We start from the raw sequence: 23,930 nt of genomic DNA, 5'->3' as shown, positions 1-23,930 counted from the left end.
TTAAAAGCTTGTCTGAATTATTCAGCCTGCTTGAGCATGCAGGATACTATAGTTTTGAAATGTTTTTTTTTTTTTTTTTTTTTACAGTGGGTTCTTGTTCTTATGCATGAGCACAGAGGAGAACAGACAAGAGAGAATAAAGAATACGTGTTGTTGCTATAAAAAGGATTACATATTACAGTAAACAGATGTCTCCTCTCCTGGAGTAATTTGCTTGAGAAAGGAAGCGAGAAAAAAATATATAAAACAAGTTTTTGATTGCCATTTTCCTGCAAATGGATAGCGAACATATGTTTGTGTCAGAGGTACAGAGGCGAGGATGATTGGAAATGTGACGAGTGAGGGAAGGGATAGAGGGACGGCGAGAGAGGGAGGCAGGCTTTTGTCAGTTATCCCTCCTTTTCCTTTTTTGAGCAACCTTTGTCTGGAGGAGTGTAACCCCTGGCTCCAGTGGGCAGAAAAAAAGCCTGTTAGCCTCCAACAATGAGATCCCAAAATGGACTCTTGTCTCCTAATAGCTTCCAATCATTTTGTTGCCACCCAAAGGGGAACCCAAGAAAAATGTCCACTTTCAAGTAAATTGAAGCAATGGTTTGACCCTGGGTTGGCGGGATGTGCGCGCGTCCTGATGTGATCTGTTGCAGATGGATATTTTCAACTTCTCTGCACTTTTCCACCAATCTGGGGGCAAAGTCTTTGGGCCCGGAGCCAGATCTGAAAGGAACAGAGTTAAGGAGGTGGAGAGGCAGGAAAGAACAAGACAGCCAAGAGTGTGTATCTGTGTTTATTTTGTCGTGATCAAAGGTGACGCCGAATTCGGCTTTCCCAGCTTCTTAATTAAGCTCACGCTCTCGCACACTCGTGCGTTTGCAGCTACTGTAGCTGGATTTAAAGGCTCCTGCATTGATGTTCACGAGGCTTGAAAGAGCAGATGCCTAATCAGTCTCGCTGTCTTCGCGCACTTTTGACTTTGCTCTGACACTGACACACGTGCAGTATCTCAACAGTGTCTCATACGCACACACTCGCTCAATATAAATCCACATCTTCAGAAAATGAGTCACTCCCGCATCCTTGTAGTGAGAGGCGCTTGCTGTGACAGGCAATTTGTAGGCTGCCTTACATGTGTCACAACACAGCCCTAACAGCTACATACACCGCCTTAGACACACACACACAGACAGCTGCTCACGTGAATGCCCAGACACACATGTTTGGAGCAGCTCTTGACTGACTGCTTATCTGGCTGATTGCAGTTTGAAATACATCTTAATTTCCTCTTTCCTTAGTTTCTCATGCACTCACGTCACCTTGTATCAAAACACCAGTACACAAGCAACTCCCAGGAACAGCTCTCCCAGAGTGTCCAGCCTCTCCTGAGCACTCACACTGTGATTAGTATTCCTCCAAAAAGCTACTCTAAATTGTTGTAATAAATCTGGGAATTAAAGCGGTTTAATTACAGCTTATCATTGCATTGCAAGGCCTCAATTATGCGCAGACAAAAAAAAAAAAAAATGAAGACGTTTAGTACTAAAACGGCTTCCCGCGTTCATTCTGTCAGCGCCGCGGAGTCCATCACGCGTTGAGTGTGTGAATGGGAATGATGATTTCTTGTCGGGGGTTCCTTAGATGTGCGCCTCCCTCTTAGACTTTAATGTCACTGAGCATACAGAAGCGTGACAAATTCAAGAAAAATAGATGAGTAAAGGAGTGGAGACAAATGCAGACGCTTCCGCGCAGGTCACAGGGGACCGCAGCTTGGTTTGATGAGCTTGAAAATGATCTGATTTCTTGCTTTCTGTCGTTGAACAGCATTTTCCACTAACAACGCTAAATGATAGAATATTGTTTTTGTCACAATTTCTGAACATATTTACTGACACTGACAGTCACTGAGTCTTTCCAAACTCAAATGTCACCATGACTGAATCTACTGTACAGTCACTTGTTTTTTCTTGCCATCTTGAACCAGTAAGGTGAACACAATTGTTCACACAGGATGTTAGCTACTTAATAAAATCATCTAGCTCACCAATATGGAAGCATTTTCATTTTCTATCTATCTTTCCTCATTTAATGAGCTTTTCCCTTTTCCACCTGTCTGTAATAGTCAAAACAGGTTTTTTTTTTCCCAGCAATGATCTGTTAGAAACATTAAAGCAGCTCTGTAGCAGAATGGAGGGCTTGCATGCTGGTGCTGTTGCTTGTTGTTACCCATCAAGTACTGTATGTCTTTTCTGTGTAGACTAATGTTGAACACATGCGGCGCAAGTTTTATCTAAAAGTGTGCAACATTTTTACTTTGTCTGACAGTTCTGATTTTTCTCAGTGTTGATGCACTTTTCAGTGTAAAAGCGATGCATCAATAAATGATTTTAGTGTTAGACTTAGTGATTTTGCCCAAGGCTGCAGGGATGGAGCTTTCCTTGAATGCTCGTCAGACGTTGCAGATAAGATACAGCTCTCTCTCTCTGTCTCTCAGTCTCCACCCCCACACTTTCTGGATGCAAGAGCATCTTATTCCCTTTACCCCCCCTCCCTCCCCCATCCGAGCATATCCTTTATGCGTGTGTGACACAGTGTGTCTCCATGAGCACCTTTCTCTGGGGGTGGGTGTCCTCATGGCACTGTGATTAATAGCCGCTTTTGAACTCTGCCACACTACAGGGGCGTCTTTAAGCCCATCTCTAATGGCTCATCTCTCCTTGGGCATTTCGCTCCGCTTCGCCTGCCCACCTGAATCCAGGGGTCACCCCGCACACACATACACCTATAAATACATGCATACACGCCGCCATGCACTCGCTGCTTAATTGAGGGCGGGCTGTGTCTCAGTTTAATCCGGTAGTGTCTGAAGGGAACGGCCCGTAGAAGTGCTGTGACGCTTGCCAGCTCAGCCTTCCTCCCCCTCCTCCTCGAATATAACAAAAGGATCTCACTGAGAGTTAAATACTCTGTTCAAGATTATACTTACCTGTCATGTCGGAGGTTTCTCAGAAGGAACAGTGTCACTTTTTATAGAATGAAAACAACTGGTGGTGGTAGTGGAAAATGCCATCTAAACAAAAGCTTCATTCATTCCTCTCCTGTAACCGCTTGTCCTGTGAAGGGTCACGGGGGGGCTGGAGCCTATCCCAGCTCTCATTGGGCAAGAGGCGGGGGACACCCTGGACAGGTGACCAGTCTATGGCAGGGCTAACGCAGAGAGACAGACAACCATTCACACTCACATGCACACCTACGGTCAGAATCACCAATTAACCTAATGAGCATGTCTTTGGACAATGGGAGGAAGCTGGAGAGAACCCACGCAGTCACAGGGAGAACATGCAAACAGAAAGGCACACAAGCTTTAGAAATGAGTTAATTCTTTCTTCTTTACCACAAAGACTTTTTTGCACAAAGAATTATTGCCCATAATTCAAAATGAGCAATATGTTGGACAGGAAGAGTTGGTGAAAGGCTCATGAACGCTGCAGAAAGATGATCTGTGTATATATGTGGGATGCAAACAACTTCTTCCGAGTCTCTGATCCTTTCTGGTTTATATCCTTTTATGGGCTGGCAGAAGAGGAAGGTCAAGCATGGTTGCATCAGCGAGATGATGAAAGTAATTGACAGAAGATGAAGGAAGGGAAGGGAGTAGTGTGGATGAGACAAAGTCCAGCTGAACAGATGAAGGCTGAAGTTTGCAGACAAGCATACATACATCTCCTTTTACTGTATATATGTCATTATCTTCTATTCTTTGTTTCATATTTAAAAAACAAAACAAAACGCACCTACGTCATCTGCAAATGAATGCACAGATACACACAAATGGGCTGGACATTTAGCGGCTCGATTAACATGAGGAGTGTGATCTGCTGTAATCACGCTCGGAGCATCGCGTCTGGCGGCAGAGAGCCCTTTCACATCCTATGAATACACCCTTCCCTGTACACACAATGACGCCAATTTAAATGCAAATCCTGACATTCCCATCACTCAGCCCTGCGACGCCTGCTTTACCAAAAGCCCCGCCGCATCAGCCTAGATCTAAATGAGCCACAGTCTCCGCAACTGTACATCCTATCTGTGTGCTGAATTGTGCAAAGGAGAGTGTATGAGAAACATAGTTTGACAGATAATGACAGAGAAAGCTGGAGAGAATAAGTGATACTCTGCGTGCGTGACGGAGATGGTGGTTATTTATGCAGGTTTATGCAATGGCAATGACGCTGAGATTTTGAATTGCCCTTTCTTTAGGAGGGTTATTCCTCCCTCCCCTTGCCTTGTCATGTCCAATGTTCCGCAGCAAACAAAATCTGGATGATGGGGGTGTGGGAGTGTGTTCTCTCGGTGTACGCAAGCAACCATTTAGTAACCGCCCGCACGTGCACACATACTCGCAAATTTCCCTCTCTTTCCATGTAGCCTGTCATGCCTTTCAGTGTTGTCGCCAAACCTCAGAGCATAACTCTCCAAATGATGTGCTGTAATCAGGCTCTTGACTGACTCCACCTTCCATACGATGGTTATAGGCTGGCTATAGAGGTTTGTGGTTCCCCAACATGTTCCACTGAGAAAAAAAAAAAAACTTTTAGGAGGCGAATAAACAGCGATGATGAGCTCCACTTCAGTTTAGGTTAGCTTTGCTCATTTCACTGCTTTGCGTCACTTGTGCCCATGCGCCTGCAAAGATTGTCACAACCGGTCATGGTTGTTTCAACTTGATTAACTTGCCGCATTTGGACACATGGCCGTGCTCGACGGCAGTGGTGTCGCACCCCATCTCTATTAATCCTCTTTCAGTCCGTCTGAATAAGGGATTTAGTATCTTGTTACAATATTCAGGCAGGCGCTTTCCTGAGTTCATCTTGTATCGATTTCCCCGGCTGGTAAAATACATAAAGTTGTGCCATAAAAGCCAATATGTTGTTGCAAAGCTTGTGTAAAAGAAATACTCAACAGAGGAACACGCCAGAGCCAAGGAGAAATAGCATGCAGACCCCTGTTTTCCCTCCTCCCCCAGCATGCCTGGGAAAAACTGTAAAAACACATAATTAACATAAAACTCATTAAAATCAGAGCTCGGTTTGGAATTCCCTGCCAACCACCGACGTTGACCACCATTTTTATTTTTTATTTTTTGCACCACCAACCACCATACATCAAAGATGGTGAGAGGAGACCAGCTGGATTATGTAATGAGGGTAAACAAGTCTCAAACTGCGGGGTGGGTGGGGGGGATAATAATGTCTGTGCATAAGTACACAACCCTAATTAGATTCCTCTCCCCGTGTCATAGCTTTGCCCGTCAAATATTCTCCCATCCCTTCAGACAACTCAGAGGTGTTCCGTATTAAATTTGTTTTGTGGAGCAAGTTCTCAAATATTCAAAAATATTCTCGGCGACATGTCTGCCTTTGTTAAATGTGACTCCCCTGACTCCCCTAAAGTGAAGGATCGTTCCTATGGTTAAAGAGCCTTAAAAATAAGTAGCCTGCACTCCAGCAACAAATGAGCTGTCGGTAAAATTGAGCTCCTGTATTTTCACACATGTTCGAATAGAGAATTGATGAGGCTGTCCTTGGAGTAAAGAACCATAGAGAACAGACTCTGAGAGGCTCGGGAAATAGAAAATCATTGCAGGAAACCCCCCTGTGGACCTCCTGAACACCCCACTTCCTTCATCACTTAATTCCGTCACTGAAATTTAGTCGAGCTCAATACTTTTTAAGTCTGTAGCGCTGATAGTAGTAATGCTAATGAGGCTAATGCTAGTAGAAAAGCCCCAGAGTGATGGTCATTAACATTTCAGTAACTGAATGCTAGCGTTTGGTGCTGTGAGCAAAGGGAGCCCTGGAGGCATCATAGGGGGCTCATAGTCCTCCCTGGGGGGGGACGGCATCGCTCTTTTCTGTGTTCCCCGGGGAAGAGATATCAGATCCTTTCTCTGCTGTATATGGTGGCTTCCTAAAAAAAAAATAAAATAAAACTTCACACGCCTTCCCTTCAAAGCCTTTTCTTTGGCGTTGCCTTGTCTCTGTTTCTTTGTGAACGGCTCGTTTTTTCTTTGTGCAGTCTTTTCCTGTCTCTCAGTCACTCTCTCTAAGACTTTATGTTTGTTGAAATTTGACATGTTTGTTGCTGCCACCTGACAGTGAGGAATAATAATAAGAATGTTGCGTGCCATATCCTCCTTATTGCACAGAGTTGCTACTGCAGCTCTCTGACAGACCTGTCAATAACAGATCCAAACCACAGATCAATGCTTTTCCTTCACTCTCTGTCCTGCATCCCTCCCTTTTCCCTAATATTGAATATATTTGTCTTGAATCTTGAATCTATTACTTATTTCCCCCTCTTACTCACCCTGTCCTCTGTTTTCCCTTTTCCCCTCGTTAGTCAGTGATTCTCACCTCAGTTAGCTTCTCTCAAAGTCCTTCTGCTGTGTGCCATTGGGTATCCTTCTCTCAGACAAATCGGTCTGAGTCACCCCCCATTTACTGCTTCCATCTTTCTCGTCCTAAGCCTCCTCTCCTCTCTTATCTTCCAGAGGGTACCCAGATGACCCCATTGAGGCAGAACTGATTGATGAGCGTCACCCTTACATCCATGGCATTTATTCAGCACCGCTCGCTCAGCCAGAGAGGGGCAGCATGGCCAGCCTGGACCGTATGGGCGGCCGGCGTTCGCCTTCCATCGACAGCATCCGCAAGGACCCGCGCTGGCGTGACCCTGATCTCCCTGAGGTCATCGCCATGCTGGGCCACCCGATCGACCCAGTCAAGTCCAACGCCGCCGCCTACCTTCAACACCTGTGCTACGAAAATGACAAGATTAAGAAAGACGTGCGCCAGCTGAAGGGGATTCCTGTACTGGTGGGCCTTCTGGATCACCCCAAATCTGAAGTCCACCGCAAGGCTTGCGGTGCCTTACGCAACATCTCCTACGGCAAGGACAATGACAACAAGGTGGCCATCAAGAACTGCGACGGCATCCCAGCACTTATCCGCCTGCTGAGGAAGACCAACGACATGGAAGTTCGAGAACTCATCACCGGTAAGAATTATTAGTTTGACGTTTTGGAAAATTCACTCGTTCTCTATCTTGTGTCTTGTCTACATGCTGACTACAATTATATAGAAAACAGGTGGTTAGCTTAGGCATAAAGACTGGAAGTTGTGGTGAAACAGCTTGGCTCTTTCCACATGTAAGAAAGCGGTCTATCAGTACGTCTAAAACTCATTAGGTAAGATGGTAGTTTAATCCATGGCCAAAGCTAAAACCTGAAAGCAGCAAGTTGGGGTTGTCCCCATAGATGAGTGGTTAGTTCACATACTGACACATACAGCATGGCTAGTTCATTTATAATATAGCACTCAGATAAAATGTGACAAGGAATCAAGTAGGTGCATTTGGAAAATCGTTCCTCCTTCCTTCCTTCTTTCCAGCTAAGAGATAGATTTGCGAAACAGTTGGATGATCTATCGGAATGACATCAAAACAGCAAGATCTGCTATTAAAGATTTCTAAACAATCCAAGCTGAATAGTGTTCTTGATAAACCAATTAGGTGCCATGTTATCACCTAAAATACATAAGAAAAAAAATATCAGTGTATTTTGTCTTAATACTTTAACTGTATTTGACCGTAGCATATCGCCATACCAACCAGTTCAGGTTTTCGATAACATCTCCACATTTTCCTTCAAACCACTTAAAGATTGTGTGCCATGTGGGAAAAATGATTTAAAATGAGATTTATCAGACTGCACTAAGGTACAATTTACAATCGCCTAGCCATGGGTAAAATATTCTTTAAATGTACAAACACCATCTCCATTGCACTTTTTCAGTCGATCGTCTTGGCTGCATGCTCAGCTAACAGTGGGGCTCCTCTTCCTGTCTGCTTAATTAGTCTCAACTCTCTTTCACATACTGAAGTGCTACCTTGAAGCCTTTACGCTGATATGATAGTACCTGATCGTACCGGTCCTTTCCAATCACTGGCTTCCTGTCACCTATATATTCCGTCCAGTTGGCCGCCATAATCTCAAGCTCTGGATAGTAACGCAAGACATTTGGGCATTTTTCACACGTTACTATTTAGCAGTATTCACATCTGTATAGACCCATTATGCGATAGGTTTGTGTCTCAGGCATACATGCTTAATTAGCGTTGAATTGCACAACTCCCTATATGCTCGTAAGGAGAGATAACACTGCATTCAAAGCTGTAATTAGTCATTCTTTTAATTCCAGAGATGACATATTTCTTAGTAAATTGTCTTGCAGGAGGCTCTTTCTACTACTTGTTGAGAATACCGTATGTTAAAAAAACAAACTGGTCAGCCATGGAGGATCTTTTCCATACAGGGTCACGAAGATCAGAAAATTTGATATTTGATTACTCTAACTTTATTACGGGGTACTGTAATAAGACAGAAATTGAAACGCAGAAAGCATATAAACATTGATCTTGGTAAAAACTGTCATTTGGGGCATCGGGTAATGAAATATGTTTTAATTCCTTTAAGAGGAGCTATTGATTCAGATGCTTTGATAGGGTTGCCTCTCCTTGACCTGGTAAATGTCAGCTGGGGAATACAGTTGTGCATGTGTGAGCTGCTCAGCAAACCCCAAACAGGAATGGTCTGACGTGACACTCTTTGGTATCTGAGAGGGGGCCTTTGTTTTCTGAGCACATGTCTGAAAAGTGAGAACCACTTTAAAGTGAAGTACTTGACCTTTGTGAAGGTGTCGCCAAAGGAAAATACAGTATATACACCACTCCAAACTAATAAAAGTAGTTTTTTTGTACAGTTTAGAGAAGGAAAATTGTTGTCAAGCGCAGTTTTAGTAGCTATCAGTGGTTTCTGGCTTTCTGTCATGTCGTGAATGTCTGCGAGTCTGTGGTCCTAAAGGGTGAATATCATTAAAATATACTGCCTATTGATAGCTTTAATGCAGACATGCTAATGGTAATACTGGTCCTTGGAACAAACCCCTGCTTGTTCAACTGTTGTGCGCATCCATGTGTAAATGTGTGTGTTTCCTTTTGTGTGACAGAGATGTTGCAGTGAGCGATGACTGTGCTGCAGCAGAAATGATTGCCTTTACAGCACCGTGTTGCTCCCTGTTGTAGCTAAAAATAACCCTGCACCACAAGACAAGGAGGACAGAATTGAAGGAGGCTTTTTTTTCCCCTCTCTCACTGATTATCCAACCCTCGTTCACTCAGCCTAATTTTTTCACTCCTTCATTCATTATCTACACTCTCATGGATTTTCTCGTTCTCTGTGGTTTTCTCCCTATCCCCGTCTCTGTCTCCAGCATTAGGTTTCCATTGCCAGCCCTGTGGCCTCAGTGAAAGCAGGCCAGTCACAATGCAAGCTCAGCTTACAGCCTCAGCCCGTGTGGCTGGAATTGGCCATGTTTTTCTACAATTAAATATAATTGGGGGGGTTTAAATATAGGCCCACTTTTTTGCATGTGCATGTGCTTAAGAGTTTGCTGCTAGAGTTTGTGCTGTCCCTGTAAAACCACAGAGAGCTCTATTTTCAACAGGGGGAAACGGGTGACGTGGAAGGAACCAAGCGGTTTTATTTTTCCAACACATAAGACAGACAGACAGACAGACAGACCAGTCGTTCATATTTTTAGAGCTTTGTACCGTTGAGCGTAATTCTATTTTTCCTCCCGGTAGGCTCTGGGCTGTTTGTGCCCTCCAGCAATTCTGACTCTGGAGATGTAGATTATTAAGTGAATTTGTCTCCTGTTTTTTTTCTGCAGGAGATGTCTGGGTTCTGTGGTCTGACAGTCAGGCAGGTGTCTTTGGTTTTTGGATGAAAAATGCATGTAGGAAAAGTTGGTAAGGGCTGGAAGAGGGATAACGCCTAGACACAAAACATTCATGTTTTTGTCCATAATATTCAACGATCAGGCATAACATTATGACCACTGTCCTAATATTGTGTCGGCCTTATTAGTGAATGGACATGGGCCTTCTGAGGGTGTCCTGTGGTGTCTGGCAACAGAATGTTGTTAGTGGGGGCCTTTGGGTGCTATGAGTTGAAGGGAGGGGCCTCTGTGGATCAGGCTTGTCCCAGTGCATTCTGCAGATACTTGATCAGTTTGGGATCTAGTGAATTTGGAGGCCAGGTCAACACCTTGTGCTGTTCTTCATGTTTTTATTGAGTTGTTCCTAAACCGTTTTTGTGTGTGTGCCTGTGTCAGGCTGCATCCTGCTGGGGATGGCTGCTGCCATCAAGGAGTGTCATTGCTATGCAGTGGGGGTGTCTGGTCTGAATAATGTTATGCCTGATCGGTGTAAACAGTATTGTGTTGTGAGATGCTTTGATCCAAAGCGACTACAGCATTTTTGCTTATCGTTCTCCATTCCTACCTAAATGTAATGTGAAATTCTCCAGCCTGCTTGTGATACCTCATATATTCTTATGTCCTTCCAGTCAACTCACCTGTAATAGCACTACTGTTGCCACTGACAGTTTCATACCCCTAGCCTTGTTTATTCCTATAACAGTAACTTCATGAGCACACATATACCCACTAAGTGTTTCGACAGTGACCATTTCGTATGCTATCTATTTTTCTTATTCATTCAGTCTCTCATGTAACGTGCATCACCTCCTCCTATATTGTACTCTTGCTAGTATCATCTTTATATAATGCATCTATGATTTATTCAGATGTATGAATTCATCTCGTTTCTCCTGCTGCTCTCCTTATCTCCTCTTTTCTATCTGTTTTTTTCTCATTCTGTCGAGTCCCCCACATGAGCTGGGTTATAAGTAGACCTTGGTATTTGCTCGGGGGGTTTCAGGTTCTGGGTTCTGTAAAATGTCTTGAGACAGTTTGGATTGTGATTGATGCTATATAAATAAAATGTAATTGACTTGAATTGACCATTGGTGGTCATCTATGAAATCATGAAAAGTTTGACTTTTTTGGGGTTGACTAGCAAGTAACTTAAACCTGCATTAATCTACACAGCAGAAATGAAGCATTCATTTGATGCACACCTGACAAATATTACGTGTAATGTTCACTGTGCCTTGTGCCTTAGATCTTCCCCAACTCCTGATGAAGATAGTGAGCTGACAGATGCTCCACCTAGTTGCTAACTTTGCTTGTCAGCAGTTTGGTGCTAAGAATATTGAATATTGGAATAACAGTTTCCTGCTGCTGTATTAAAACCATTGATACTGCTGCTGCTACCACTGGCACAAGCACTATAGCATGGAACTCCTGTGCACACTTTCATAGCAGCAAGTACAAACTACTTCAAGTTCCCATCTGTAACAGAGCGTAAACTTTATTTTTACAGCAGTCATTTTGAAATGCCATAGTAGGAGATGTACAGATGTAATTAATGACATAAATTAATAATTGCAGTGTCCCATTTAGGTGTCCCAGTTCCTTGTCTTCGACATTTTTGCATGCAGGCTTGCTCGAATCTCTTACTGAGAAACCTGGTGGGACTTATTAGTCTTTTTAATTACACCTATGCTTTCTGACGTATTGTGCACTCATCAAAATCTGTGGTGTGGAGAAAAAAATGTCACGGATGCTGTCATCGTCTATCCGCCAGTCTCAAAGCAGATGTGATAAGGCGGCGGACATTTGAAAACAAACTGGCAGCGATGAAAGACGATAAAAGCGACACAGTGTTCATTTTACTCAGAACAGGGCCAGCAAATAAGCACTGGCTTGTAAATCACCACCCAGCCGTTGGCAGCGTTGGACTGTGAAGGACACTGAAGGACAATCATTTCTGTAATGTTGTTAACTTTAACTCTGATCATGAGAATCTCATCTTCATAATAATGGAATCTAGGCAATACAATTATTATTGAGTTGAGTTTGACACTTGGATTATATTTGCGAAGCATTAATAGCAGAAACATACATATTCTAACATGTGTCTTTGCTGTGCTGTCATTTAGGGCAAAATATCTGAGATCCCCCGCCACGATCCATAAGGCTTCCTACTGAGTTCATCATTGACAGTATGCCTATGTGTGTGTGTGTGTGTACCTCATTTCATTAAATGCTCTCTTCCTTTTGGTCCCTCCCCACTGAGTACACACACACATGCACTCACACACAGACCTATAGAAATCTTCCATTCCTCTTATTTTGCAGATGTTTGCCGTAGAGTGTGTCCACTTATTGAGGTCTCCTCCCTCACGGTTTTCATGCCTCTTGCGCGCCCTTTCCGTTTTTTTCGTTCTAAACCGTGCCGCCCTCCTTCTTTACCACTGAGACTGTGATGGATGGCGTAAGGGGAGAGGAGGAGAAGGAGAGGAGGAGAACGGTAATGGGCAGAACTAAGTTAATAGCCCTGCTTGAAGAGCAACATGCCTGCCAGTGGTGCCTGGAAAATTTAATTAGCCTCAGCCACGGCTCCAGTCCCATTCCCAGTCCTTGTCCCAGTCCCTCTAGCCCTACATCCACGTATCACAGAGGGAGAGAGGGGGGAGTAAAAGAGTAATTAAAGGACAGAAGAGGGGGCATGTTTTATTTAACACCCAGCTCATAACTTCACGCATGCCATTCTGCCATTTACCTTAGCATATATGCACACAATGTTTTGATGCCACTGTAGTTGAATTATATGAAGCCCTGATAAAACCTGACAGATGAAAATTGTCTGTGGCAGTCAGTGATTGAAGAGGGAGATAATAATACCCTATGTGTTTAAGTGGCTCAGTTGGATTGAAAACAAAAGACGCACAGAAAATCACAAGTTTGTGGGAAAACCCAGACATACTGAAAGATTGTTTTGTGTCTGACGAGATGTTGTCTAAATAAGCCTTTTCATAGAAATGGAAGCATAGCTTAAGAGATACATCAATCAAGCATAACATTATGACCACACTTGATCAGTTTGGGATCTAGTGAATTTGGAGGCCAGGTCAACACCTTGTGTTGTTCTTCATGTGTTTTTAGTTGTTCCTAAACCGTTTTTGTGTGTGTGTCTGTGTCAGGCTGCATCCTGCTGGAGATGGCTGCTGCCATCAAGGAGTGTCATTGCTATGGGGTGGGGGTGCCTGGTCTGGTCTAGGTGGGTGGTACATGTCAGTAACATCTACATGAATGGCAGGGTCAAAAGTTTCCCAGCAGAACATTGAATTGTCACAAGATGGTCAATGTTATTTACTTCTCCTGTCAGTGGTTAAAATGGTTTGTGTGATCTGTGTATTTTATAGTTGGATGAGTCATGTTTGCATGACTATCAAACCACTGACAGGTGAAGTGAATAACATTGACCATCTTGTTACAAAGGAATTTTCTGGGAAACCTTTGTTCCTGGCATTCAAGTAGATGTCACTTAGACATGTACCACCCACCTTGGGTGGTCAGCAACCACGCTGAGGTGGTTGCTGACCAGACACCGCCACCCCATAAAAAAAGACATTCCCCAATTTCAGCAGCCATCCCCATCAGGACGATGTAGTTTCCACACCACAAGAACTGGAACCAGCCCCATCTACAGAGGCCCCTCTGCTCGACCCGTAGGACCAAAAGGCTCCCACCTACCAATATTAAGCAGCTGGTTTTAATGTTGTGGCTGATCTTTATATTATATATCACAGTATGTGATCCTTTTGATCAGTTATTTCATTATATATGGTGAGGTTTCTCTCACAACAAACCCAACCAGACTGTTTACCCCTTCAGAACAGATAAACAACATTAATAAACCAAATATGAATCACATTTTTTAGTTCTTGAAAGGAGTTTGACTTACTTATAAGAGGGAATGGTAAAGTCTTGGAATTTTATATTGTGGCTCTCCTGGGAATCGTGACTTTATTAGACAACAAACATGGGATAAATAAAACTATATACTGTATGTATATACTGTATATAAGATCATAATTAGAGCCGGTGACTCTTTCTTCTGTGTAAATTCTCGGCATGAAGTTGCATTGAGATTTGATCATCAAAGGTAACCTGAAAGTGAAAATGAAACAGCTCTGAAAAACAGAGCTGATAATTATTTGATCTGTTAGAAAGTAAAGCTGCTGCTGTGCTGCTGCGAGCTGTAGACAGGCAGTTTGGATTGAGGAAACCAAGGCAGTTATTTGATTTATGGGGAGCTATTTATGGGGAGTATATTAAAATGGTAAATGAATTTAAATAACTGGAACAGCTCACTATTGCATATAACATAGTTTCATGAAGCTTCAGTATAGTCAAAACTGCAGAATCGTAGGATCCCACTTCCAGGTTACAGGTATACAGTCAATAATACAACGGTGTTAATGGTGTTTACATAAATAAGTATTCCTATTTGAAAATTAATAATGTATCTAAGCTGTGTGTTAAGATGCACAGCCTACTTCACGGCTATCCTTTTGTTTTATTAATATCAGTAGACGGATCAGTGTCAGCGTACCCTGATATCAGGGTTCAGGCAGAATTTAGACAAAATCCTAAAGCTCTGCAGTTTTCAGCCACTGGCAGCACTTCAGATGTTTGGATCACCTGCAGAATTGTGCTGAAATAGATGCTAATTGACTGCTTCTCAAACTCAAAGTGGCTCTGAATCATGCACCAGTACGGTAATTCATTGAAGCACTCGCCTCACAATGCTTTTAAAGTTTTAAAGCAGTGCATTTGAACGGCTGACATTCCTATCCAAAGTCTAGTTACAGATCTGGGTCTGTATATAATATTTACACAGTGAGGATCCTTTTTCAGGCTAGAAAGAAATAAGTCCAAACACACATATGCGGCTTCACATCAGGTGTAAAGTGAGGATTTGACATCTCAAGGTATTTGTCTCATGCCTGAGAGACAGCCTTACATCCCTAACACACCTGCCTCTGACAAGCTGACAGGGGACAGACTAAACCTGATCCAGTCGCTGGCCTGAAACAGTGGCAGGACGCGGGATGGAGATCGTCACTTCCACAGCACTCTGTCATCTTAAATAACATTCTGTCAGTGGGCTGGGTGCCTGTCGTACTTGATGGATCACAGCCAGGGCAAAGACATGCCTTTTTCTCCCCTCTGGCAAATGTGATCAGTGCGGAGCTGATTCTGTCAGCCTGAGCAGCTGCAACTCTGGAGATGATGGTGAACAACCTGAGGGAGAGAAGGTGTGCATGGCTGGGTGATACTTAAAGGTTGACAAGGCCCAGGTGTCTTTGGCTACTCGGAAGTGCTGAAGTTCGTATGGGCCCTTGTTTATTTCTCTAAGTCGTGTCTTTGCTTATATGCTGTCGAGTGGAAAAACAAATCAAAGACGGATGCGGGTATGGCTTATACACACAAATATATTTCCAACCATTTTGGATACGGGCTGTTGAGCATCTTTTACAATATTATATAAACAATAGCACGCACAGGGGAAATTAGAGGTATCATGCACGATTAATCTCACAGGGCGCACACAAAATGCTCTAAAGTTAAACTTAATAGCATAGAAATGAATTGGAGAGATTTATTTGGGAGAATGCTGATGGGTTGTTTGTTTCTTCCTCAACTGCTGAAAACATGTGGCCAATTGCTGAACTCATATACTAGTACAAAACATTTCCTCGTCAGTGAATGACAAAGACATTTAGTGAAACGTTTCAGTTGTCTTCCTCAAGCTCACGTTGAATGTTGCTTGCCCAGCCCGACCATAGAGGTAACCAAGCTGTCAGCCTGGCGGGCAGTCATGAATGTTAGCTAGCTGTCAGCATATCACAGTACACAAACCACCAAGTGCACATTTGTTTTTAATTGGATCCATGCCTGGATGCTGAAAGTTCCTCTGCATCGCCCTAGTGCCTGGTGCTTGGAATAAGTGACGAAATCTGACCCTGTGAAAAAGGACGGTGGAGAAAATATGCATCAGGGATGGAGCACAGGGAGCACACAATCTAAATGATACTTGAGGGAGATAAAAGTTGTAAAATAATTTAAAATGTCTAAACTTTCATTGCTATATGCACAGTTAAAAAAACAAGTACCTCTGTATTATAAAAGTCTCCCTGTGCTGTCCACTATGGATTCCATTAAACAATAAGGAAATGTGAGAATACTAATATATGAAAATATAAGTAAATAATAGAAACAATGTGTGCAAATAATGATAGCTATATAAACATCTGCAATAAACACATTGCAAAAAATTGCCTGAAATGTGATTTGTATGAAACATTTCATTGGCACGCATCGTACAGTCACACTCAGCATGTATCTGAGCTGTCAGATGGAGCCTTGGGTACGCAGGCCATGCGGTCACACCCTTTGGCCAAGCAGATGAGGACACCAGCTAGCCTCACACTAATTTGGGCTGATTTGGTGGCAGGATTAGCCAAAGTATGAGCATAAACATGCTGTGTTTTTTTTCTTATTGTTCACGAGCAAAACATGCAAAGTCATCTAACACAGGGCGCCATCTTGAAAGAATCAACTTGCCACAGCGCTCAGTTCTCTAGATGTCCAAACGGGAGTAATGAAACATAATCACATGCTTTTTTTTTCATATTTTAATATTGTGCTACAGTTTACTAGAACTAATAACAAGTTGTGCATTGGGTAACTGACGAGTTCTCTTGTCTAACAACACACATGCAAGGGTTATGTATGTGTGAGTTAGCGTTTGTGAGAGAGAGGCACGAGAAAGAGTTGCATTGAACGATACTTTCTGTTTAGGTCCAGGTTTAACCACCATACCGTGAAAGTGCTTGTGAAAAAAAGAAAAATCAATATTGAATTTGTAGAGGTTTGAATGTTACAGTACAGGCATGAAGCACAAAATTAAACCAGCCTTCAGTCAACAATGTAATTACCTGAGTTTTGGTTGTTTGGGGCTTTGGGGATATTATTTCCTGAAATAGGTCTGTCAGGCAGTGTTTACTCTCAGGACAAGCTCTGTTCTCATCAAGCTTTGTGGAGCGAGTGGATCATTTTAGGTTGGGAGTCGTGTTACTGATGGTCATGCAAGACGTAGAATTAAATAATTTACTACAAATTCAGCATACTGTCAGCACTGTCCAACATGTTACATCTTTCAAAGTCCCTGCACACAGATGTATTTAGCTTAGGCTTTGTGGTGAGCTTTCAATATCCTGCATCACGCTTAGGATTTGTGTGAGAAAATCACACCATCCTTACACATCTAAAAGCTTCCCAGTCAGATACTGGTAGTCTGGTGGTCTCTGACGCAGAGTCTGGTCACCAACTGCATCAACAGAGGCACTGGAGGGACTGTGTTTCTAATGCAGTTGTTATACAGCTGTGCTTGGGAGGAAGTAACGTGTTAAAGTTGAACTGAGAACACTGAACATCACAATTACCCAGTATGGATCGGTATAATGAGTTTTTGTTTAATTTCTCTGCGAAGGAAACACATTTTCTCCACAACCGCACCACGAGGACTGCATATATTTTTAGCCGAGGCCAGTCTGTGGAGACGTTTAAGTGTTTTTCCCCCCTGTGCGTGGAGAGCATGATTTAACAGAGGAAATATTGACCGTGTGGAAAATGTACAGAAAATGTTTTAAAGGACAGGGCCGGGAAGTATGACAGTTTTACTGCTCCGCTAATGGCCTGTTATTATAGAGCAAGAGGGAATCACACAGGGTGTGCAACAGTGTGAGTTACTTTCATCCAGAACTTTGAATCCTCCCACTGCACCGAGTGGACCGATTCATCTGGCGTCGTGACTTGAAACAGTGGCTTCTCACTAGAAAAAGCAATCAGTGATAACGATTAGCCTGCCAGCGGCATGGGCAGGACTAATGCCATTGTCAGGCTGCAGTCGGGCAGTACAGCGGAACCAAGGAGGAGTCACAACAACAACAGAAGAAGAACAGTGGTGACTAGCATGAATTGTTGATGTAGACCGACACTGTAGTTTGTCCTCTCTTAAAATCCCAGCAAGGCCAGCGTGTTATGTACTCAAGAGTGGCAATGTAAAGTGATGTTCAGGTGGTTCTGGGAAACTGATTCCCGTTCTTCACAGTAATCATTTAGATTGCAGGCAATATGACACTGACGGAAACAAGTTCTGATGTCAGTAATGCATGTGTTTAAGCACGTCAGCAGGGTGTGTAAATATGTGTTTAGTCTTAAATCTCTATCACCCATCTGTTGTCCCTTCTGACCAGAGGGGGGAGAAACATCAGAGGGCAAAGAGACGAACATACTGTGTGAGGTAGAGAGGGCCGGTGCATGCTGGGTTTTCTAAAAAGAAACAACTAAGAGGTAGTTATTGTGCTGCCAATACAGCGGGCTCTAACAGCAGCAGCAGTGGCTGTGCTAATGGGAGCAAGTGGAGTACTTTAAATCCTTTACTGCCCGATTACGCTTTGCTTAAAAAATATATCATGAACACAAATGATCCACTGGTACTTAGACATCCTCTGAATTTCTTTGGTATTAAGAGTATTATAGTAATCCAGTGATAGCTGTATGTACATCTATAAATACACTGCAAACAGGAACTGCAGGAATAGCTCAATCTTAAAGACGCAGATTTGTAAAAATGTCAACAAATATCGACAAGCAAACGGAAAGGGCTCAAGTTATAGCTCACAAAATAACTCACAGAATCCATTACACTTCCATTACGAATAAATGGTTTTTAGTTATTGAAAATTAAATTGAAAACCGCTAAATGTGAAAGCAGAAACAAAAGGGAAGGAGAGAGATGGAGAGACTTGAAGGTTGGATTAATGCAAGTGAAAACTCCAAAAAGCTTCAAACATGGACTTAATGGATTCAGAGTGTTTTTCTTTTCTTTTTTCTTTTTTCTTTTTTTTTTTTAGTTTAGTTTAGTTTTAAAACCGGAGGCTGCCTTGCTCCACAGCTTCCATGCATCTGAGTGAAATATCAGACAAAGCATCTGATGCTGATGCTCTAAGAGAGCCTCTTATTTTTGCGGGGCTGGCTGCCTGGCGATGCTGCCAAAAATTCCCTCCTCTCTACTTTGTTTGCCTGCCTCTCTTTTGTAAATCCTCAGGATGCACATAGCCAGCTCAGTTTAGTTCATCTTATTTATTTATTTTTTTTCGCAGAAGTGTAATAAAAGGCTGGCTGTTACAGAGATGTGCAGACAAGATAGAAAATGCTTCTTCCCCTGCTTGGATTATTAGGAAGAGAAGAGAGGTGATTGGTACTCAGAGTCCATCTGCGTGCTGTTTGTATGGACAGAATAGTTGATGTATTTCTTGTACGCACAGTGTTCGTGGAATATTAATGCATGCCTTAATGGTGAGGGTCCAAGTATTTTACTATACCTTCTGCACCGCTAGCGCTATGTGCAATAGTCGCAAATGAAGTATATAACCTCAATATTGCTATGGAAATGTTACAAGAAAATGTGAAATGGCTGCTATGAACTCTGTATTGATTACACCACAGTGGTAGTCAAAAAAAAAAACTCTCGCGGGAGCATAATAAAAGCATTACATTGATTTTTTTATAAAGTGCAATATGGCTAGTGGATATCATGATTAACTAATGAAAATCTATTTTGTTCTATTATTTCTCTAATATGTGATTTATTGCCAAACTAAATGTGCTTTTGATTGCAGTCTCAAAGTCAAAAATTGTGTCCAAATGATCCACCTCTTCTTCCATTTCTCTTTCTCTACACATACATATGCCTTCTCCTTCCTCTTACATCCTCCCTAGCTGTCCTCATAATCCTCTTTCTCAAACTATTTTCTCCCTCTTGTCACTACCCTCCTGATATGCCTCTTTGTTTTCTCTCCCTCCTGCAGGAACCCTGTGGAATCTGTCTTCCTACGAACCCTTGAAAATGGTGATCATCAACCACGGCCTGCAGACCATGACCAATGAGGTCATAATCCCCCACTCGGGTTGGGAGCACGAGCCCAACGAGGACTCAAAGCCGCGCGATGCCGAGTGGACCACCGTCTTCAAGAACACTTCGGGTTGCCTCAGGTATAGACTTCCCTCCAGACGGGATTCATACGCAGATCGAGCAGATTATCCAGATTTGTTAGTACAGTACAAATTTATTTATTTATTAAACTTTTCCGAATAAATGTATTACAGTCAGGGAGTTAAGCAGTTAAATAGATCTGAGGGAAACTTTTCTGAAAAGTTTACAGATTTTCTGTTCTACAAGCTTTTGCCATGGGTGAGTAAAGCAACTTTTCTACCAATAGTTTATAGCCCAACAGATTAATTGAGTAGCTGAATAAATCATTGTCAGACTCAGCGCTAATGTAGCCCGAATCTGAGTCAGCTTTATTGTTGGGTATGCTCACCCATACAGGGAATGTGTCAAGGTATTTGGTGCAATAAACACAAGCTAGGAATAAGAACAATATAAAGTATAATTAAATATACAAATGAAATCTAAAAGGCAGACTGATTGGATTAAAGTAGAAAAGAATGGAGGTGTTTGAAATAGAATTTAATTAGTTGCATCCCCACTCTGACTCCCCCCTTGATTATTAAAATAAAAAGCAAGGAATCTGCAATTCATATGAGAAATATGAACGCACACCTCGAAATGCTCAATTTAAAAATGTCGCCGCAATAACTGTCGGCGCATTTTAATTCAATAGATGAAAGCCTGGAATATGCAGAGTAAAAGCTTCTAAACAACACCAGTTTTAATATAAGGAAGGATGCATAAAGACATTTGGTAAAACCGTGGAGCCAGATGGTACATTTACTGAAGTGGACACATTTCAGTGGCCATCCTAGGTTTTATAGGCTGATAGCTTAACATATCTAGGGTCTTGAACGGCAAGAACAAAAGACTCAGCTTGTTTTTACAAAGATACCAGCTGCAGAAGGAGACAGGTGTGACGCATATGAGACCAGGAGTCAGGGTCAGATTTAAGCTCTTTAGGCACTAAAGTAATTTTATGATACAGCAGATGCTGTATTCCTCCTGTCCCGGCCTGGATCTGACAATATGTAAAGTACTGTTTGATTGATGTCTGTCTGCGGAGGGATTAGATGACTTAGGTCTGTGACTTAAGGAAAACACAGAACTAGTCGTGACAAACATTTGACCTCATATACTGTTATCCCAACAGAAGAGGTTGATCTAATACTTTTTATTTTGGGAATAACTTTTGGCTGCTGTTCAATGTTCCTCTGATTGTCTCTTGTCACTCTCATGAATCATTTTTATCACCCCACCCTGACAACTTGGACCAATAGCTGAGCATTAGCTGTGAACTAAAATAACACTCGGTTGAGGTTAGTCTCGAGATTGTTACAGCTGACTGAAGGTAAATTAAGCCCACAGTGCAAACTGGTGAAGCATGCCACGTTTGTTTTGTATCCCCTGAATAGTTCTCCTTGTTGTTGGTGAGAAAACCAACAAACATTAGCATGAAACAGGACCGGCTGAGTCACACTGTGCTTTGACTGCAGCAGAAACCGTGACTTCTGTTATTTCCACGTCGGCACACTTCCCCGTTGTGACTCACGCAGCCATTCTGCTGACCCATTCTGGCCCATTTGTTTTAAAAATGGAGGTCTGCGTCAGACTTCCCGCACACACACACACACACTGCTGAGTCCTTGATGCTCTTTATGAACCAGTTCCACTGCTCGTAAAAGAGCTGCAAGGCGATTGTTTGGCTTGAAACTGTTGGTCAGCGGGAAACTGCTGCGTAACACAAACTTCTTTGTCCCCCTTTGATTGTGGCAGTAGTAGTTGCTGCTTTCTGTTTGTGCCTAAAGCATGAATCCTTCTATACTGTATATTCACAGCCTACAAACTGTGATGTCTCATCGTCATGTGATGCGAAGTAAATCTGTTTATAGAGTCAGCCCCTTAAGACCACATAATGACTGATTACCCACTGCCACTGACAAGTGAAATACTTACAGCTATACTCAAGAGTGAGTGAGTTTGATATCTGTTATAGTCTCTTATATTATATCTCAATGAGTTGTGAGTAAATCTGGCAAGAAAGCAAAAATATATTATAAATGATGTGAGTGATCTGATTACGACAAATAATTATATATAAATCCTATGCTTGCCAACCCTTTTTATCTTCCTGCCTCTTTCCCTGCTAATTTCCACAATCTTCTCCTGCCACATGGTTGCTGTAGGCATTCCAGTAATGAACAAACATTTGTACAGACAAACAGTTGTACAGGAACACACAGAAAACTTTTTGTTGTATATTCATGTAGTTATCATCTGTGTTGAACGGAGCAACAGGCTTGTGTGCTTCTTCCTCCTGCATGGACCCCGGGGTGAGGGGCTGACTATAGCAACATGTGACAGGTTTAGCATTGAAGTGTGCATTGACATCTTGAGTGAAAAACATCACTTTCCCTCACAGCCAGACTTCCTAGTCGAAGTCTGTTGACATTTTATTGACCAAATGATCCAACAGTTAATTCAACAAATTGAAAAATGGAAGATTGACTGGTAATATTATAAAAACCATGAGTTGCTTCTCTTAACTCTAACATTTAAGAGCTTCACTTTTTCAGAATGATGAACTCGCGAAGAGAGTATCAGCTAAATACCTAATAGTCAAACTGAAGGCAGTTCAAGTGTCTCAAAAACTGCTAAACCTCAGTGGGACATCCCCTCTGCCTCTGTCTTTTAAATGCCGTTATCAACTAAGGATGACAGCTTGAATTCAGCGGCCTTGAGTTCCTGTTATTAACTTCAGAGCAGTTTCCCCTTTCTTCTACTTTCCCTGCTGAATCTGTCATTTTGTCTCCAGCTCCGAGTGACAGTCTGTAGTAAAGTGTGAAAGCATGTGGGTTATTGCGTCTCATGCCTGGCTGTTTTTGCTGGCTTTGTCTTCCTGGGCTGCCCGTCCGAGCCTGTCTCGACTGTAGTCTAGAAGTCCTCCCGCGCTGCTGTTTGACATTCAGAACAACATAATATTCAAAAGCGGTGAAGACAAAGAAGTACCAGAATATATTTCACACATGATTACCCTGCATTAGATGGTTTGTCGCCTGGTTTTCTCAGACAGAAAATGTGGAAGCTCGCTTGCAATTTTAGAACATTTTCTGCTGAGTTGAAGAGAAGCATTAACAGACTAAGAGGGAATAAGTAAAATCACTAAAGATATAGCTCATAAAAGTCATAGAGGCGTCATGGAGTTTAACATCTGCCTACCGCTGTGTTTACTGCCTGCTGTTTCTTATTCCCTGTCTCATGATTTCATTCATTATCTGTCACACTGGCTTTGATTTGTGTGTCTATAACGTATATTAGATTCTAACCTAAGTGTTTTCATACCTTATCACTCTTGTTGCTACTTATCTCATTTTCCTCGCATATTGCGGTATCCTGCCGTCTCCCTCACTCCTTTGACCCTCGATGCGGGCCCTGCTGACGAGAATGTGTAACCATGGTAACTGCAACTAAGCCCATCAGTTGCCTAGACGCAGGGTTTGTGCACTGGGGAGAAGTGCTGATGCCAGGGAGAATCTGTTTACTCACGCCAGCAGAGACGCTGCTTACACCTCAATAAAGCCCGGAATAGTTTTATTACCACGGCCTCCTCTGTTGATAGGGACCTGCTTATTTACAGTGTTTACGCTGTGGGCTTATTGAAAAGATGACGCTGTGTGTGTCTCTGTGTGTGTGTGTGTATGTATATACTGTACATTTAAATGGATTTGACAGCTATAGATACTTAACCGCCCCAGACTAACATCAAAGAACTGCCGGTAACGAAGACAGATGGTTACGTCTCCTCATGCGGACTTGAACACACCACAGCAGCAGGGGGCAGCTCCCTGTCTTCTATCGCACAGCGCTGCCCTCTCTCAAATCAGGCTGATCAGTTGGTTTTGATTTATTTTCATTCCGGATGATAACGCCGCCGAGAAAATATTTGTGTATTTGAATGGTCAGATTAGGTGGAGAAGGAAAACGAGAAGAGCCCGCTGTGTGCGTTGTTTGCTTTCTTTTGTCCTTCCCTTTCTCTTGTTGTGCGC

The 23,930-nt window shown here is 42.6% G+C and overlaps 1 protein-coding gene across 5 annotated transcripts in view; it reads left to right on the top strand.

The window, feature by feature from the left end:
• arvcfb (ARVCF delta catenin family member b) overlaps window positions 1–23,930 on the top strand; it is a 104,814-nt gene that overhangs the window by 35,768 nt on the left and 45,116 nt on the right. For all 5 annotated transcript variants that reach the window (XM_084551419.1, XM_084551418.1, XM_084551417.1 and 2 more), the window contains 2 exons: window positions 6,545–7,050; window positions 19,742–19,925. In XM_084551419.1, the coding sequence (XP_084407545.1) occupies window positions 6,545–7,050; window positions 19,742–19,925 (690 nt within the window). The remainder of the gene's footprint in view (window positions 1–6,544; window positions 7,051–19,741; window positions 19,926–23,930) is intronic.

This window comes from Chelon labrosus, assembly GCF_963514085.1.
Source record: "Chelon labrosus genome assembly, chromosome: 9".
NCBI lineage: Eukaryota > Metazoa > Chordata > Actinopteri > Mugiliformes > Mugilidae > Chelon > Chelon labrosus.
Note: the sequence above shows the minus strand (reverse complement) of the source record. Positions and strands in the feature narration are given on the sequence as shown.